The sequence below is a fragment of the Uloborus diversus genome, chromosome 3, assembly GCF_026930045.1.
Source record: "Uloborus diversus isolate 005 chromosome 3, Udiv.v.3.1, whole genome shotgun sequence".
Classification (NCBI taxonomy): Eukaryota; Metazoa; Arthropoda; class Arachnida; order Araneae; family Uloboridae; genus Uloborus; species Uloborus diversus.
Genome location: NC_072733.1, coordinates 139,349,146 through 139,368,442, shown reverse-complemented (window position 1 = coordinate 139,368,442; position 19,297 = coordinate 139,349,146). Strand labels below are relative to the sequence as shown.

Below are 19,297 nucleotides of genomic sequence, written 5' to 3'. Positions count from 1 at the left end.
CTATTTTGAATGACACATTTTTCACTACTTTTAACTACCTAAATGTGACTTGTTTTGTTTGTTTAGGTTAAACAATTTGTATTGGTACTTCAAACTAGAGATTTCAATCCTGAAAAATATGAAAGTTTGTCTCGAATACTTAGTAAAACATACTGCCAAACGGGTAATCCAGCAGATATGTTACAACTGTACCTTTCTGTTCTTGTGAAAGGCAAGTGTTCATCTGAAGATAATGGCACATTTCTTGTGCAGCAGTTTGATGAAATTAGTGTATATTCTTCGGTTCCTGCAAAAGGTAGTAGTCTCTCTTTCTTTCTTTTGCCTCTTTTGAAATCCCTTTCTTAAAATGCAGTGTTTTTTTCCCTTCTTAATCTGTTGTTCAATTAATTTTACATTATTTTTGTTTTTTCTGTTTTCTGTACAGTAAAAATATTTAAGATTTATTTTACATTAATATTACAAAAATACTTTGGTCTTGAGCAATAATGCCCTAGAGATTTTTTAAAAAATTCTATGACTTCCTTTTCTAATTCATTTACTGTATTTTCCTGCGTATTATCCATGGGCGGCCTATAATCTGCAGGTCCTAAAATCGATCTGAAGAAAAAAAAGCTTTGTATAATCCGCAGATAATACGATGTAAAAAAATAAAGTTTGAATTTAACATACCATTTGAGCAACTAAACCAAAAACATGAAAAAGTAATTACTTTGAAGGCATAATCAAAATTAATCTGAAATATAATCTAAAATATAATGATTTCTTCTTGAAATCTTGATTATATACAAATACAAATATAAAAGTGACGACCAGCAACAGGCTCTGGGCCCAGCTAGACTGGTCCTAGTCAATTTACAATCCCCAGTGAAGATCAATGGTCCTCTTAAAACTGTCTACTCCTTTGCTCATTACCACCTCTTCCGGTAAGCTGTTCCAAGGTTCCACTACCCTGCTAAAATAATAATTTTTCCTAATATCCATGTTAGCCTGAGATTTAAATAGCTTAAAACAATGACCCCTTGTCCTGTTTTCAGTGCTAAACTTTAGCCCCGTAAGATCTTTCGTTTTAATAAATTTAAACAGCTGAATCATGTCCCCTCGATCTCTTCTTTGCTCAAGACTGTACATTTTTAGCCTTCTAAGCCTGGAATCATAATCTAAGTGGGAAAGTCCACTTATTAGCCTTGTAGCCCGCCTTTGAACCCTTTCCAATACATTAATGTCTTTCTTAAGATAAGGAGACCAAAACTGAACAGCATACTCCAAATGGGGTCTTACCAAACTTCTATATAAGGGCAGAAGAACTTCTTTAGATTTATAGTACGCTAATTACTTGAAAAATAAAGAGTCAAGACAAAGGAGCAAACGGTTTAATCTTGTGCAAAATGGCTACCTATTTCACTGTAATCTTGCTTATTTTACATGACCTAAATTGCCAAGAGGAACATTCAAGCAACGTAAAATAACCAACATACAGGCAGGCAGCGAGGAAGAACAAGCATGCTTGGTAAAATAAACATTCAGTAGGCGTGCAGTCTCGATCGGTGAATCCTACTGTAAAAATATTGAGGTTCAATGCGTTGGTGCTAAGGGGAAAGAAATCACATACAATCCGCGCCTCATAAGCTTCGCCTTTTTCAGCAGATAATCCGCGGATTATACGCAGGAAAATACGGTATGTCTCATCTATGGCAAAATGCATAGACCATCTACTTACTATGCAAGCTTTACTGCATGAGGGAAAAAATAGCACATAAAATTGACTAAAAAACTTTGTTATAAAGGCATTGTGCCAATGAGATCAGTTTAAAAAAGTTCTGGCTGACTTAACGGACCACAGAAAGGGACTAACAGTTTTTATATTCTTTTCTGAAATTTAACTATATCCCCCTCCATTTTTTTTTCTGGCTGTTAATTGGCAAGAAATATTCAACTTTGAGAAATATTTCCTATTTGTTGCTCTGCTAAGCAAAGTGGCTGGTATTGTATTTAATGGGAAAGGTTTAATTTTGGTAGGATATTGTCTGACTGAGAAATAGCAAATAGTGGTTGAAAATAATCATTTTCAATGAATTGATGTTTTAGATGGTGTCCCATAAGGAGAAGGTTTAGCATGAAAGCCATTGTTGCTCATTATTATCTTAATTATATCAGTGAAAGTTTTTCTGAGAACCAAGGCCTTATCAAGCCATTTGTTGTGCCCTAGGCCTAAAGTTCATGTTGGCCCTCCTCTTCCTATACAATACATCATTCCCAAAATATGTCATCACAATATTTTAAGCTATTTTGTTTTAGTAGGCATTATATGAACTGATAAGTACACATTTACATTAATACTCATTTTTGTTTTTTCAATATGGACTTCATATTAATTTGTACAATTTTTCTTGAAAAATATAAGTGGAATGAATATAGGTAAAAGGTTCCTAATTTTTCTTATTTACATGCAGTATGTACTACTGTATTTCTACAAATATCTGCATAGTTTAATGTAATATTATAAGATAAATCTTTATGCCAATAAACTGGATGTTTAATGAAACCACAAATAAGAAGGGAAGAAAAGAAAAAGAAACAAAATTCCTTTTTTAACTTCTATTTTCTTTTTATCAGTTTTGTATTTAAAGCTTGATTAATGCAAGATTTGTTCATGTAAAGCTGAAAAGAAATAGGACTCTTGTGCCCAGTTTGTCCCTCTGTTAATTAATGCCTGTTAAGAATATCAATGAGGCCTCAGTGGCTCTATGGTAGAAGCTTCGCTTCATATGCCGGAGGTTGCGGGTTCGATTCCCGCCGGTGCCCGGGGTGTTATTTCCCCTCTATGTGCTGTAAATCTTTCTTGTGTTGCCTTATCTGTTAATAAAGAAGTCCAACCTTTCGAGGCAATTGCACCAATCTTTCTGTAGTAGTTTATTACAAGTACGCCAACAACAACAAGAATATCAATATTTTTGCTAATGATATCAAAATTGTGGGACTTTAAAAAGATTTTACTCAGATTTCTAAGTGGACTATTAACTAGAGTCATTCAGTAGAAATATTAAGTGCTTCTTTTAGGTCATGAAATTAAGCATGCATGTTTTTAGAGATTTGTTATTACCAAAATAGAAAGTGTGTTTATCTGGATGTCTAAATCTGTCGAGACAAATTTTAGTCCAGTACAGTGTAGTAAGTGACAAAGCCAATATAACTGCTGGGTTTTATCCAGGGCTACGGAGTCGGAAGGAAAATGACCAACTCCAACTTGTGAATTTTGAAACGCCCGACTCCGGAATTTTTTAAATTGTATTTTTTTCAATTCCCCCTCCCCCTTCAGGGGAAGGGGGGAAAACCTCTAAACAGAGATTAAAATATTAATTCCTTTCTATGAAAATTTTGTATTTTATTGTAAACCCAAAATGCCTACAACGTTAGAAATTTAATTTAAAAATCAAATTTTTCAATAGTTATGAGTTTAGAAGTGAGAAGACTTAAAAATCCCTGTTTTAAAAAACATTGAAAAGGATTACTACTTGTAATTTGCCCCCCTTTAATGTTTAACAAATAGATATTGATCAAATCATGTGCTTTCTATTTTTGAAAGCTGTAACTTGAGAGAAAAAAAACCTTTTTTTTAATTCTAAGTTCTTGAGAGGGTTTAGTTTGCCTCGGGTGACCCCCATCTGGTAGGTGACACCCTAAGTTAATTTCAAAGTTTATAAAAAATATAAATACTTTAATTCTGAAAATTTTCCGGAATATATTTTTAATTAGATTTCATCAATAAAATTTCAAGTAAAATAGGGCTCATATACCCCAGGAGCAGTTTTTAGACAAAATGCAGCGGTATACAAATTTGTAAGAATAGCTTTTACTATACCTATATTTCTTTTTCACTAAATTTTTAATTTAAATTTTATTGGCTGCTTTAGAATTAACCTTAATATGAAGGTTTTAAGATTAACTGCAATTATTGAGTGTTGTAACCAAGAAATCATTTACACTTATTTTGTTCCATACTTTTTAGTGAGAACCAAGCTTATAGTCTTAATTAAAAAAAAATATATTATTTAATCGGATCTTCTGGATTCGTGCTTTTGCGCCAGAACTCATTTGAATTTGCCCAACACTCTTAAAAGTTTCCACCCAAGCTACGGGCCTCGACTAACTAAATTGTTACATTCGGTTTACTATTTTATAACAGATCGAACAAAACACTATTTTTCCTGACAGTTGCTATTAGTTAAGTTAAAAAGCAAGCAAACTAAGGGACGGCTACAGAAAGTTCGGTAAGCACTCAAGCTTGCTGATTATTATAATGGCAGTTATTTTCTCATTAACAGCTTTTTATACATGTAATTGAACCAATTGGTAGTCAGTTTTTAAAGTACGCAAGGAGAGTCGGTGAAAATGAAAGAAAAAAAGAAGCCCGGAGTCGACATGTTTTCTAACGACTCCGACTTGGACTCCTTTACCCCAAAATCAGTTCGACTCTGACTCCACAGCCCTGGTTTTATCAATAGATGTTTCATCTAATTCTAAGAAAGCTTGTCTATCTTTATTACAGAAGTTTGAAAGACCTCACTTTTGTTCATGATCCCGTTATTTTATTTGATCAAAATGGCTGTAGAAAATAGGCTGAATTTTTTCGCATATGGCAAGTCCTTGGTTCATTAATATAAGGTTTCCTAATCCCAAGCTCAACTTGAAAGCAGGAAAATTGCTTCTTCAATAAAATTGTTGGCATTGGTAATAGTTTACCTGAAGTTGCTGTTACTTGTGACAGAATGAATAATTTACAGAATGATTTTGATAATAGTTGAAGATTGATAAACTGACTTGAACCAGTATAGCTGAACCAAGAGTCCTTTGCTCTAGTTCGGTCTTTTGCATTTGTATTTCAATGATTTATGTATTCACAATAAAGTAGTTATGCTCACAAAGAACATGAATTTGATAAGAACTCCTTTTCTCTCTAGAAGCAGGCCTGCCTTCCTCTGCTTAAAATTTCTAAAGAAAATGTGAATTGGAATTTTTACCTATAACATAAGCAGATACTTTCAGAGTACTAAATGTTGTTAGGTCTTTTGCACCCTTGTCAAAGTCAGATGAATATTTTGAAGCTGGTTGTCAACCTTAATCTCTATTTCTAACAATATGAGAGTTAGATCCTGATAGTCGTTACATATATGCAGTGTGTCCCCGTTTAACCTGCAACGCGATATTCCTAATTTTCGCAACCATTAGTCTTAGATGCATACTTCCAATTGTAAAAATGGTCAAAATTGGGTGCAGAGTTAAGACATTGAAGGTTAGAAGCAAAAAAAAAAAAAAAAAATTGGGGAAAGAATACAGAATCTAACTTGTCATATGGACTCTAGGTGGTAATATGGCTTAAATCCTAGGAGATTGATCCACAAATCACCACTGTACTCTTGTTTAGACATGTGTACATATATGTATAGATATCTGTGATTAGTGATTATAAGCCCTGATTATTTATTTACTTTTGCAGTAGATTTTATCAAAGCAACTATCAGAATAGGAAGCTATCACTAATTGTTTTTTGTATCCTTAGCATGAAACTGATGTTTTGTAATGATCAACTCTATGGGAGTGACAGATCTTTTGCTTATTAGCAGAATAAATATGGACCCTTCTTTTGCTGTAAAGTGTACCAAAACAAGGACAATGTTCAAAACTCATGAACTCTTAACTGATCTTTTAGGGAAATGGTACATAGTTGGCTCTCATTTCTGTTGATCTTGCTTTGACCCATGAGGAGCCTGCAAAAGAAGTCAGTGCGTAACTGGTTTCAAAAATCCTTTATGGTTACAGCATTTCTAGAAATTTTAGTTTCAGCCAAATGTATGTCAGCAGTTCTTCCAAGATTGCTTGTCTGCAGCTCCTGGAGCATTTAAAAGAGCAATACTCAAATTAAAGACAAAGTGCTAAGACAAAGGGCAAACTTAAACAATTTCAAGAAGCTGATGCTGTTTTTTTAATTTATTTTAGTTTGTATTATTTGCTCCTTTCATATGTTTTTAGGTGGGACAGGTATAATGTTTTTAATAACCTGAAGAGGGCATTTTTTAATTTCCATGGAAACTAGTTTCTCACTCAATATTATTACATCCAATTCCAAGATGAACAATTGTGGAAATATTTCCTTACAATGATCACTTTTTTCAAGCATGGATAAAACAAAGAAACTGAAATATTGATTTTTTCTCCCAGAAAAATCCACTTGTTTTAAAACCGTACTTGACCAAAATTTATCATATTCCTTATATTTCATGCCTTATTTTACAATATTCCTTTTATTATTTTGTTTCTTTTAATTTTATATGAGCACTACTTCACTAATTATTAAATTTATAATATGTTTACTATTTATTTTGTTTTCAGGGGAATGATAATTTATTTTTTTAAGAATGATTAAGATGCTTAAAGTTATTCTTCAGATCTGAATATTCCAAAAAACCAAGTAAAGTTCTTTACATTTTCGTGAAATTAACTAACTTTTTCATGAATATCCCTCATAGCACAATATGCCAGGGTAAAGTTACTGAGACATTGGTGCAATCATTATGGTCAAAATCATAAATGACAGAATTGTGACATCTCACATTAGTTTTACTGTGAGACATTTGCGACACATTTAATATAACTTCAATGCAACTGTTAAAATATGACTGGTCACTTTGTGAAACAAATATGTCACTGCAGACATCACTTTGTGACTTTGATGTGGGCTGAGATTCGTAAGTTGCTGCAGCCTTTTGATGACTTTTAGTCACATTTCATAACTGTCATTCAACTTTCACATAAGGGTCCCACTTTAGTCACTGTGCTGTTAGGGATACTTATGACTGTAGTATTATGAAAATTAAATTTGCATAAAAAAAAAAAATCTAGAGGACTTGCATAACAAATCTGCTCTAAACTAAATGAATGAATAGGGAAATGACTCTTATCAAAAAGCTGAAAACAAGGTTTATTAACTTGATCCTACCTGGGAGTAAATAATAGTATATACGCAAAAAAAAAAAAAAAAAAAAAAAAAAAAAAAAAAACGAAAAAAATAATAACAATGTATTTTCGAATTTTTGTTATGCCTTAACTAATCTTTGAGAAGATAGAATATTCAAAAATACGTCACTATTATTCCTTCCAGCTGCTATTTTCTTATACAGTATACTTTCACCTCTCAAAATGCTAGTTTTGTTTCACTAAAAATCACAAAACATACCTGTAATGCATTTTAAATTAAAATTATTATCTAAACATTTATTTATTAATTTGATGTTAAATGATGATTTTGAATCACTTTTTTATAAATAGCTACAAGATATTATTAATTTTATATTTGTGAATGTTTCTTTTTTTGGAAACAAAAAATTAGTGACAACATACTTATAGTGACAACATACTATATAAAAGTTAAAAAGTTAATCATGATAAGTATTAAAAAAATAATAATAAATCAATGGAAGATGCATAATAACAGAAGTGAAATGATAATATCTTGACATTGAAATGTAGGATCTCTTCTGTAAGAATTTAATTAAAACAAAATATTTTGTTTGTTATCAATCATAAAAAGGCCTCAATCACTATTTACTCACTCCATACAAATAATTAAAATATCAAATTGTATTTTTAAAGATTTAAAACAAGTTTTCTTTCTTTTTTTTCTTCTGATGTTTTTCAAGTGTTCCGAAATAAAGTAGCTTGTTCTTAAAGTCCCTTCTGATTTCAACTATTTTATAGTAAAAAATCACATGAAACTTTTCACACATGACTGTGTTTGGTTTAGATCAAAGTTTCTTAGATATGTGCTGCAGATTGTTTGCAAAAAGTGCTTTTAATGGAACTATTCTAGATAATCTCTTTTATTCCTTTTTGTGCAGTTACACCCATAAGATTAAGTGGAAGGCATTTAAAGTTGCATACATGTAAACATGCTTTATTAAATTAGTCATCAGTTATGATCTTTTTTGATAACACAGGCCAGCAAAATTTGGGTCATGAGGTTATACGGCAATGACTGACTTTTATATTATTTGCACTAATTTCAAATATTACGTCCATTTCTCTCAACCTCATAAGGGTTTTCACAAAAAAAGACTATAATTTTTGGGCAAAAAACGTCTATTGTGCATTTACCATCAGAAAAAAAGTCTTTGCCCCCTCACTTTTCATAGCTAAAAATTAGTAATCAATTGAGAAATTTTTTTTTACTTTTTTTTTTTTTGTGAAGATAAAATAAAAAATTCTCTCCTAAAAAAGTATCTTTTTTACTTTATTTCATGAGAATATAGCTGAATGGGAAAGTTGATGTCTACAGTGATTATTCGTTCTAATTTTTGAGGCCAGGTTCCACATTTTTCAAAGGTTATTTAATCAGTAATTGAAATCCAAAAATGTAGCCAAACTTTACAAAAAAAAAAAAAAAATAATAATAATAAAATCAGTTTCAGAGGTGCCGCTCCCTAGCCCCCGACTGTTTTTGAACAACTTCCGTTTTGATGCACTTGCTGCATATGACAAATAATACCACTGATCAATGCTTTCTGCCTTGTGCAGAATCCTTGCTTTGAGGTTTTTTTTGAAGAGTTAATAAACAGCCTCCATTCATTTATATCATATTAAAATTCTCCAGTTATTCAGGAACATTGTAAACCGAGCCCTTATCTTATGATAGGTGTGAAATGGAAATAGTTTCTCTCCTTCTAAACCATTAGAAAAAGGTACCAAGAACTAATAAATTCTTTTTTTCAGTCCAGAACCTATGAGTTTGGAAGATTTCTTAAAAAAGCCCAAATCTGGCTGAAAAGTTAAATCTGAATCTGGGACTATCTAATGTTTCTAAACTTTTTCATTTAATGGAATTTCTTCTCCTCTCCATTTTTTTTCCCTTCCCAGGCAGAGAAATATATCCAGTTCTTCTTACTACTGGCTCCAGTATTCTAGACTTATTAAACTATATGCTAATCCCCATACTTCATTATCACAATCAATTGGTAGCTATGAAAATCAAAATTCTCTATTTGTAAAAAAAAATAGTATGTTACAGAATCTTTTGAGTGCTTTTCCTGAAATCTGTCTTGAAATCTATCAGAATCAACTTTTGGTTTCGAAATATTTTTAGTTTGCATTCTTACATAAATTAAACTTTAAAGCAGTTACATGCTTGAGCAACTGAAATCTGAGCACTCGGTAGGAAATAAATTCCTAGAAGTTATGATAAAATGAATGACGAGAACATTCTGTGATAAACTTTTAATTGGTGACTTTGAAGCTGTGTTGTAGTTGGAATTTGCCAAAATATTCAGTTCTTTATTTTAAAAATTATGCTAATTTAAAGTAAATTGGTTTCCCATCACCTTTTTTGAATGAAATGAATATTTGCTTATTTAATTACAGCAGGCATAAGTAATGTAAAGGACCTTTCTTGGCCTAAAAAAAATTCTTCAGCTATGAAATTTACCCTGTAAAAAGGTGTGTTCCTCCAAATATTTTTTCCTGTTTCAACCCTGTATTGAAGTGCTACAATACATCAAAAAGCAGAGAAGAATACCTCTTACCTGCTTAGAAAATCATAAACATATTGGAAAACGTGCCTTTTTACTACATAAAATGTACTAAACCTAAGGGATAAAGACTAATATAGTAAATATATTTTTGAAAGCCAGCCTCTTCAGCAAAAAATGTTTCAATCACAATAACGAAGTAAGAAGAAAAGTGTCATATATCTTCCAATACTAACCCTGTTCCTAATCTGCAGAATGCACCACAATGGTTTTCAGCTTAAGCTGAGAATGGATTAATGAACTCTATAAGAACAGCAGCCTTGAATGAAGGGGAGAAACTTCTGAGAATACATAGATACCACATGTTTTTAAAGACTTAAGTTTTGGAATGTGTGTCATCCGACTCATTTGGTAAAAGTTGATGACACTTTATAATATTATTCTTAGAGCTAGGTACTGATTTGAGTTTATAGTAACAAAACTGGTTAAATCAATCTTTTTAACAGTCTAACTTGATTTTTTTATTTTTGAGTGAGTATGTATGCATGCACATTATGTGCATGTATGTGCCTCTTTTGCAATCTTTTTTTTTCATGACCACTATTTTTTTTCTCACTCTCTCTTTTTCTTTTTCTATCTTTTATAGTTTGTTAAGAAATTTTCGCTGCAATGTTTAAAAATTCAGTGTAGATGAGCATATGATTTAATTACTTTCTATTATTCTTTTATCAATTAGATGTGGTTAAAACATTTGGATTGGAAACAATTTTAATATATACAGCACTATTATTGAAGAAGCGGATTGTTGTTTATCATCATCGTTTGGACACATTATTATGCTTTGTCAGGTGAGCAAATATTTGTTTTTGAATGTTCACACATTACACATTCAATCTTATTACCAATGAAATATCAGTTTCTGCAAAATAAATGATTAATCCTGTTTTAATTACAATTAAATAATTGTATGAATTTCAATATAATTAAAGTCTTGTTACATAGTAGCTAGTGCAGGAATTTTCCAAGGAGAGGGTCAAGGATCAATCAACCGTTCTCATACCTTTTCTAATATGCAGCCAAATATATTCTTTTGATTTTATTGAGTGTCAAGGACAAAAAAACAGAAAAAAATTTATTATTAAGTAAATAAATTAGTATTCATTAGTAAAAGAAATTATTAATGACAAATACTTAAACAAATTACCAGAAAACATAAGAATTATGTATTTACTGTTTCATAATTCAAAGGTAAAAACATCATTTGCGGCAGACTGAGAATCTTTCACTTCCCGAATATTTTGTCTTTCATCTTCAGGTACGTTTTTCGCATTAGATGATAATGTAACTTGTTTTCTTTTATGATTTTGAACTATAAATTTTGCAGAAAGTTTTTGAAATCATATTTTTCCAACTAAAAATCAAAACATATTTAAGTTGCATCGGAAAAATATACGCTTTACACAGTTGTGCCATGTAATGAAACAAGTAATGAAAGAATTTTCAACTTTCTTTTCACAAGGGCTTAATAGTGCACATGATGAAATTGACTACTATATGAGCGGCCTAGAATGAAAGTGGTGTAAGTCACCATAACTACATTTTGAGTAATTGAAGCATTTGGGTAACAACCAGTTAAAATATCTAGGTGCTACATCTTGAAATTATTTTATTGTATTTCTAATTATATAAAAGCCTAATTTTTTACTGTAAACTTAACTTAGCATAAAACATGCATTCAGTCTACAGATTTATTACATGGCTTTGAGTGACTTACACTACTGTCCTTCTAACCCTTATATAGGAGTTCTGAAAGAAAGTGTCAAGTTATATTCTGTTTTTGTGTTTATTTTACAACTATTTTTGTAAAATAGCATCAAGTTTAGTTTTAAGTATTTTCTTAATGTTTTAAGCATTAAAATATCAACGACTTTATCTGAAAAATTACATTTAAACTTTTGCTGTTTGTTGCTATAGAAGTGCTAAAAATGATAATACTGAATCGTCTTCTTTAATATTGTTTCGGCCTCATAGTAAAATGTTAAGGAAAATACATCCTCTTCATCATTATTAACAGTCGTCAAATATAAGTCATATGACAGTCGTCAAATTACTTAAAATTCCGTGGTGGATTGGATGGATAAAAGGTAGCAAAGCCATCATGTCATTTGTTTTTGGTTCATGGAAACTGGTCTAACATAAGGGCACAACTTCCCATATGGTAACTTTTTTAAATGATCCTTCTTTCCTAGGTCTTCCTTTTCTTCCTGTAGGAGTAAAATAAATTTTTTCTAGTCAATAAATTTGTGGTGAGTTTTTTTGTACTTCATTCTGTAAACATTGTCTTTTTCAAGTCGTATCCATTGTATTTTAAACCTGTTCACATTCATATTGCTTGTAGTTTTTTCTTGCTAATGTTCCTTTATAAATTTTTTGTTGAAATATATTCCGAATGATTCATTTTTCAAACCAAAAATTTATTTTTGCGACGGCAAGACTTCATTATACAATACCAGTCATCAGGCACTTACACGCTTTTACCTTTTGCAGCAAATTCCACACGTCCAAAGTCTGAATCATTTGGGAGAAAGGAATGCTCTGGCACTAGATATTTTTAATTAATGATTTTAATGTCTGTTTTTCCATTTTAAATAAATATCATTAAAGCCAGGGTTGTATTTATGTTACGGTTGTGCCCAAAGCATGTGTCGCTGTATATTGGTTTTTTTTTATTATCTGCTTTATGACTTACACCACTGTCATTCTCAATCTTAGAGCTGTTTTGGTTAGTTAACGTAATTGGTGCTGCTCATAGTGGCTAAATATTGAACTACTGACTTGCACCTCTGTTACACTAAATAGAGGAACTAAAAAGGAACATATTTCAATACATAACCAAAATTTGAAAATTTTTTACTTACACCAAAGAGGCCCATATGAATAGGATTATATGCAATCAATCAATATATATATATATATATATTATTAGGGTGGTCCTTATTTTGAAATTGCAGATATTTTACGCGATGCCCCCTCAATTTGTTCCATTATACAAGAAAATGATCCTTGCAAAATTTTAAGTCAATCCATGATCATTAACACGTGCCCCTAGGGCCCCCTTTTCTTTGTTTTGGAAAAAAAATTGCGGATTTTCTCATTTTTAGGTTAAAATATTCTAACGTTTTATATTTAAAGTAATTTTGAACCTCAATAGATGCTGCTACATCCAGACCGACCATTCTCCAACTTTCATTCTGTAAAATTTTACATGTTAAAGAGGGTACATGTACACCAATGACCTTGGTTCAAACATATGGCTCTGCGGTGCTCAAGCGGCAGGGGAACATTTCTTTTCACCAAGTTAGACACAAGGGATTCTAAAGGCTATTAATGAATGGCCTAGGCCGTTAATGAATGATCTTCGACAACAAATTTCTTCCACCAGGCTTTGGGGGTGTTGATTTACAAAATTTCCTGTCTATGTAATAGGTATGGCAGAGTCGCAGGGCTTCAATGCTATAAATATAAGTAATGGCAACTATATTTTAATTTACGTTCTTTAGTTATAAATATGCTTAAATGCTTTTTTAGTTTTTAATGTTTAAGATATAAATTTCGAAAAATCCTTGATTACTCTAACATAAAAATATATACTGTATTTTCTGTATCTACAATATAAATTTTTAAAAAATCGAGATCGGAATAATGTAAAAATCTATACTTTAAATTAATTTTCTTCGATTTCAATACATAGTCCTTTATTATAATCAAATTCTTCTTGCGATTCACAAGATTTAGAAAGGAAATGGGTCTCTATCCTAACCTATTGAACCTTTTTTTTCCCACATCTGGTCTACCACAACGCAAAAAAGCTTGACAACTATTGATATCTGCTCACCTTTCTTCACTGTTAGACAAATGCCATATTAAGGATAAAGATACTGTTCCTTTATTAACAGCCTATGTAGATGCAGTAAATTTAAATCCAAATGCCCTTGTGATCTGCCGTACATCCCTTAAGAGGTCAGGAGAAAATCTTCGAGAGGTAAAATCAAATTTCATGAATTTAAATTTAGATTTTGTAGTTATTCCCTGGTGTACAAAGCTACTTCAGATGTAACTGGAAAAAGAACGCCAATAGTCCGTTATAGCTTCAGGTCCTAACGTTGTGCAGCTGCTCAGAATTCCTGAGATATCTTTAGGTACTGGAATCGAAATTTCTTCGGTTACATATGATATCTTAGATGATTGCTCTTCAATGCTAACTGTTCAAGCTGTAGTGTTTGATACTCTACATACTGATGTGTTGCTCTACATTCTGATGTGTTTGATACTGATGTGTTGATGAATGGCTTGCAATACCGGCTGTATAAATTGTGCATGCAATTTTTTAGAGCAAAAACAGAATGATGATATATTACATTTGGATTGCTACTGTCATGCACTTCAAATTGTACTGCAGAGTGTGTCTTTAAAGAATTTCTTGCCTTTCTTAGTTCTAGAGCTGGTATTCCATTATTTAAGTGCTTCAAAATTTTGTGTAAAGATTTCCTTCATTCAGAACTTATAATGTTTGAATCAAGTGCACATATCACTTAAATTCTGAAAGACAAAGTTGCTGACATATTTTTGTTAGCTAAAAGTGGAGTTGAGAAAGATCTTTCCCTTTAAGACTACAGAGAATTCTCATAACTTGTTATAATATTTGGTGGTGAAGTCTCTCCTAGAGGGATGTGTTTTCGGCAACCTAGAGCTGATCCCTGAGCCAGATGGGTGAAAAAAAGAATTGATTTTTTCCAAATTTATATATGTATAGAAAACTATTTAAATTGACTTTACATGAAGAGAAAGCCCTTAAATGCTGTTTTATAGTTAAATGCTGTATGATGAAGATATGGTTTTTCGCAGCAACCCAATCGAAGCTCGTTTAAATAATATAATGTGTCTAAAAAACTAGCAGCGTACAAAATGACAATTTTGCAGCTGAAGCACCGACTGAAAAATTCATAAATCACTTGTGGTATTTACGGGATAAACTAGTAGCTTTGTCGGTATTGGATGAAGGAATTAACTTTGAAGATAGGAAAAGTCTTGTCCAAAAAATTCTTGTGATAAGAAAGACGCAGCTGATGAGTGTATAAAAAATTTCAGATAAGAGTAGATGATTTGGAATACTTTCTTAGTAAAGATCTTCCTCTTTATAGAATCAATTGCAAAAGTAAATAAAACAGTTTGATGAGTTACAAATGCTAAAAGATTTTTTCCTAATTGATCCCGATTCGTGGCAAAGAAGAAAGCTATTTAAAGGGAAAAGAGATCATTAAAATGCTGAAAGTTGTTAATGATACACCTGAAAGAGAAGCAAAATTAGTCAAAGAATTTCACAACCAATTTACCAAATCTGAGTCATAAAAGCAATTTATTTTACAGACAGTCCAAATAGTAGGGGAGATAGTGACAGTTTTTAATACATTATTTATATAAAGCTAGAATTTTTTTAAATCTTAAATTAGTTTATTTAAAAGAAGAAAACAAGAGTCTACCAAAAAGTTATCGTTGCAATAATTAATAAAAAATTTTGCAATATGTGGCAAAAACTTGTGAAATTGTCTTATATATATATAAGGCTGAAACTCGGTAATATTATTGATTACGTATAAACATAACGAAAAATATATATCTACCGCGTTGCCGTGCCGTGTCTACCACCCATGCAAGGTGCGAAAAAATCAATCAATTTAGACCTAAATATGTAAGCCTAATTTTTTTAAATAATTGTTTATAATGTATAAAATATAAAAACAAAAGTCTACCAGTTGTGTTATGTTGCAAAGGCATGATCGACGCCACGGAATGTCGACCTCGTACCTCTATACGTACCGTTTATCGGGCCTCTACCGCTCGCTCAAAAAAGTTTGCTTATCGTCCCGAAATTTAAATAAATAAAGCTGATTTATTTTTTAATAAATAGCTTAAATCCTATTTTCACTAAAATTTTTAGTCTACTGTGACTAAGAGGTTGCATAGTCTTTGGTAGACGTTGCTTAAAATGTAAGGTAGTTGGAAAAGTATGATTATTTTATCTTTTCATTCTTTATAAATAGAAATTTTTCAGTTATTATTATTTTTTTATGATTACAATTTTCTGTCATATTTAAATTGATATTCATACTTTTGTTACATTATTCATATATATATATATATATTTAACTTCTTCAAAAATATTTTGAATCACGACTTTTTCAAATACATTTCGTAAATGGGGAAGTAAAGCTGTTTATTCATCAACTGCAAAGAAAGAAGAGAGCAGAGGGGAAGGACACACCTATAATAACCTTGGGTCCTGGACCTGGACCTGAGTAAAGCCCCTATAGTGGAGGAGCCGACGCATCCGCCATTTTGGAGCAAACTTGATCCAGTGCTTTGCGCCGATAGCATTGCTACTGATGTTTATATTTCTTTAGCATATGTTAAATTAGTTCAACAGATAATAGCCATCTGCAGAACTGAAAAATCTGCCTTACTGCATTTACTGGAAAAAATTATTTTTTAAAAAAATAATAAGCACTTTTCACAATGCACTCAAAAGGACAAAATAATTTTTCTGGGTCAGAAAGGACAATTTAAGAATTGCTGTAGTTTTCAAAAATTTCCAAGGAAATGACACCACAAACAAAGAAAAGTGCGGTTCTAGTCATGTAGAGAATGTTTTACCATTATCTAGCTTTCAATCATAAATTTGAGTGTTGAAACACGCATTTTTTTTCTTAATGGGAAAGTTTGGTTTAAAATGACTAGAGTGCACTTTTCTTCGTTTATGAAATCTTTTTCTTCATAGAATTAAAAACTACAGGAATACTTAAGTTGTCCTTTCTGACCCAGAAAAGTTATTTTGTCCTTTTGAGTGCATGATGAAAAGAGTGCTTATTATTTTTTTAAAAAAATTCTGTTATTTTAAAGTTTTTCGTTTTCAAACAAAATTTTCGTTTAGAATTTGTTTTTTTAGCGTTAAGTTGTACCTTAAGGTTAAACAAATCATTTAATGAAATTCTGAAGTCTGTAAGTGGTCTAGTTGCTGAGTATATGCAAAAGAATGGTTCACAACATATAAGTAACTTGGGATAAAGATCCTAATACCTCTTTTTACTTAGCCAAGTTATCGATTATTGGCATAGATGCATAGATGAGGATAAAAAGAAAGAATAAAGCAAGATTAAGCAAATCATTTAGTAAAATTCAGAAGTCTCTTAGTAATCTAGTTGCTGAAATATAAGCAAAAGCACGTCTCAGATTACTCCATGACAATCAGGCCAAGTGCTTAAAAAAACATCAATTCTGAACCACCAAAATTTCTCATCTATGATGGATTCTTTTTATTATATCTAATGAAAGAAATTCCATCATCTTATTCTATGATATTGAGAAAATTATTAAATATGTTAGCAGTATTCGTAGTAATTGTTTTCGATACGTTCCCCATTTCCTTCCATAAAAGATAACGAACATATCATTGCCTCAAAGCAACAGTAAGATATCTAATCCCAGAAATAACACTAAGATATCTTACTGTTGTTCTGAGGCAATGATATATTAAGCAGAACTCACAGAGGTCAAAAAAAGTCAGAGGGACGTATCTGAATTTCCTGAAATTATCCCTGAATTTATCTGAAAATTCAGATACGTCCCTCTGACTTTTTGAATCAATTAAAAAATATTACTTTTAAAGAAGATTTGCTAGAATATTTACTAAAAAACTGGGAACGAGATAACAAGGCGATTTATTTTGAAGATAAATTTGTGTAGATTAACTACGAACAGTGTTATAGATTTGAAACCATCAACAGAAAAGTTCAGCAACGAAAGCGAAAATTATTTTGGCGAGTCAGACGTGAGCGGCGATGCACCTGATAAATAGTTCGTTTAAATAAAATTATGTTCCTTGCTACAGTTTTATAGGTTACAAGTGGTAACCTCACGGCTTTGCCCGTAATAGAAAAATTAAAAGGTCTTTTGGTTCGCCTGTATATTTACAAAGAATGTAAGGTGAATTTTCTTGCCAATTGGCTTGTACCCATGTTACGGTTCCACGTTATGATAATTTCGTATCTCGCCAATTGGCTTGTACCCATGTTACGGTTCCACGTTATGATAATTTCGTATCTCGCCAATTGGCTTGTGCCCATGTTACGGTTCCACGTTATGATAATTTGGTAATTTTCTCGTCCATCTTATAATAATTTTGTTCTTAAAATTGAAATAGAAAAAGAATCACATCGAATTTTCGAAAAATCGCTTCGAGGTGCACACCCCCATGCTACAAACTCTATTTGTGCCAAATTTCATGAAAATCAGCCGAACGGTCTAGGCACTATGCGCGCTACAGAGATCCAGACATCCTACAGACATCCTCCGGACATCCAGACAGAGAGACTTTCAGCTTTATTATTAGTAAAGATTAATTAATATGTAAAGTACTGTTTATTTGATTATTTTTAATTATTTATTGTTATGTAAGATCGATGCAAAAAATTTTGTTTCCTAAGTACTTGACCATGAAAAATAAAAAATAAATAAAAGAGGCATAATTTAAAAGGTCAAGGCATTATTAATGAAAAATAAATTTCACTATAATTTTGTACATAATTTTAATAAAATATTTTTTAATTTTGTTTAAATGTTAAAATTATTTTTTTAATATGCTTAAATCATTCATACTTTTCCAACTACTTTATAATTTAAGCAATGTCTACCAAAGACTAAGCAACCTCTTAGTTACGGTAGACTAAAAATTTTAGTGTAAATAGGATTTAAACTATTTATTAAAAAATAAATCAGCTTTATTTATTTAAATTTCGGGACGATAAGCAAACTTTTTTGAGCGAGCGGTAGAGGCCCGATAAACGGTACGTATAGAGGTACGAGGTCGACATTCCGTGGCGTCGATCATGCCTTTGCAACATAACACAACTGGTAGACTTTTGTTTTTATATTTTATACATTATAAACAATTATTTAAAAAAATTAGGCTTACATATTTAAGTCTAAATTGATTGATTTTTTCGCACCTTGCATGGGTGGTAGACACGGCACGGCAACGCGGTAGATATATATTTTTCGTTATGTTTATACGTAATCAATAATATTACCGAGTTTCAGCCTTATATATATAAGACAATTTCACAAGTTTTTGACACATATTGCAAAATTTTTTATTGATTATTGCAACGATAACTTTTCGGTAGACTCGCGTTTTCTTTTTTTAAGTAAACTAATCTAATATTTAAAAAATTTCTCGCCTTATATATATTGTCATAAAATTTCGGTCGCTATCTCCCCTACTAAAAAGACTATCATAAAAAAAAATACACACTATCTCGAGACACATTGAGTACGATTAAGGAAAGTTTCTAAAGCATTATTTCATTCTTATTCAAGGTAAAATCTTTAGATGATATAAACTATAAAGTAATTTAAAAGATTAATTTTAATACTACCTCAGTTTAAAAATATTTTGCAAACCTGGGAGAAACGATGTAATGGGTCTGAAGTAAAAACTGGAAGATTTGTCAGAAAATTTTCAAAGGTGTTCAAGTTCAACATCTTAGGAGCATGTGTTATTATTGATCAATCAAGTTCAAACTTTGCGCATATTACTTTTTATTATAGTGTCACAAAACTAGGGTGGCGTCACTTGTCGAATTCCAAAAAAAAATTTCCCTGTATAAAAAAGGACCACCCTAATATATATATATAAACTTTGGGTGCCTCAAAATTTGTTGTAACAG

The 19,297-nt window shown here is 31.3% G+C and overlaps 1 protein-coding gene across 1 annotated transcript in view; it reads left to right on the top strand.

Moving 5' to 3' along the window:
- The window catches only part of LOC129218473 (putative DENN domain-containing protein 10 B), a 46,323-nt gene that overhangs the window by 14,563 nt on the left and 12,463 nt on the right, over window positions 1–19,297 (top strand). The window contains exons 3-4 of the mRNA XM_054852753.1: window positions 67–295; window positions 10,252–10,363. Coding sequence (XP_054708728.1) covers window positions 67–295; window positions 10,252–10,363 — 341 coding nt within the window. The remainder of the gene's footprint in view (window positions 1–66; window positions 296–10,251; window positions 10,364–19,297) is intronic.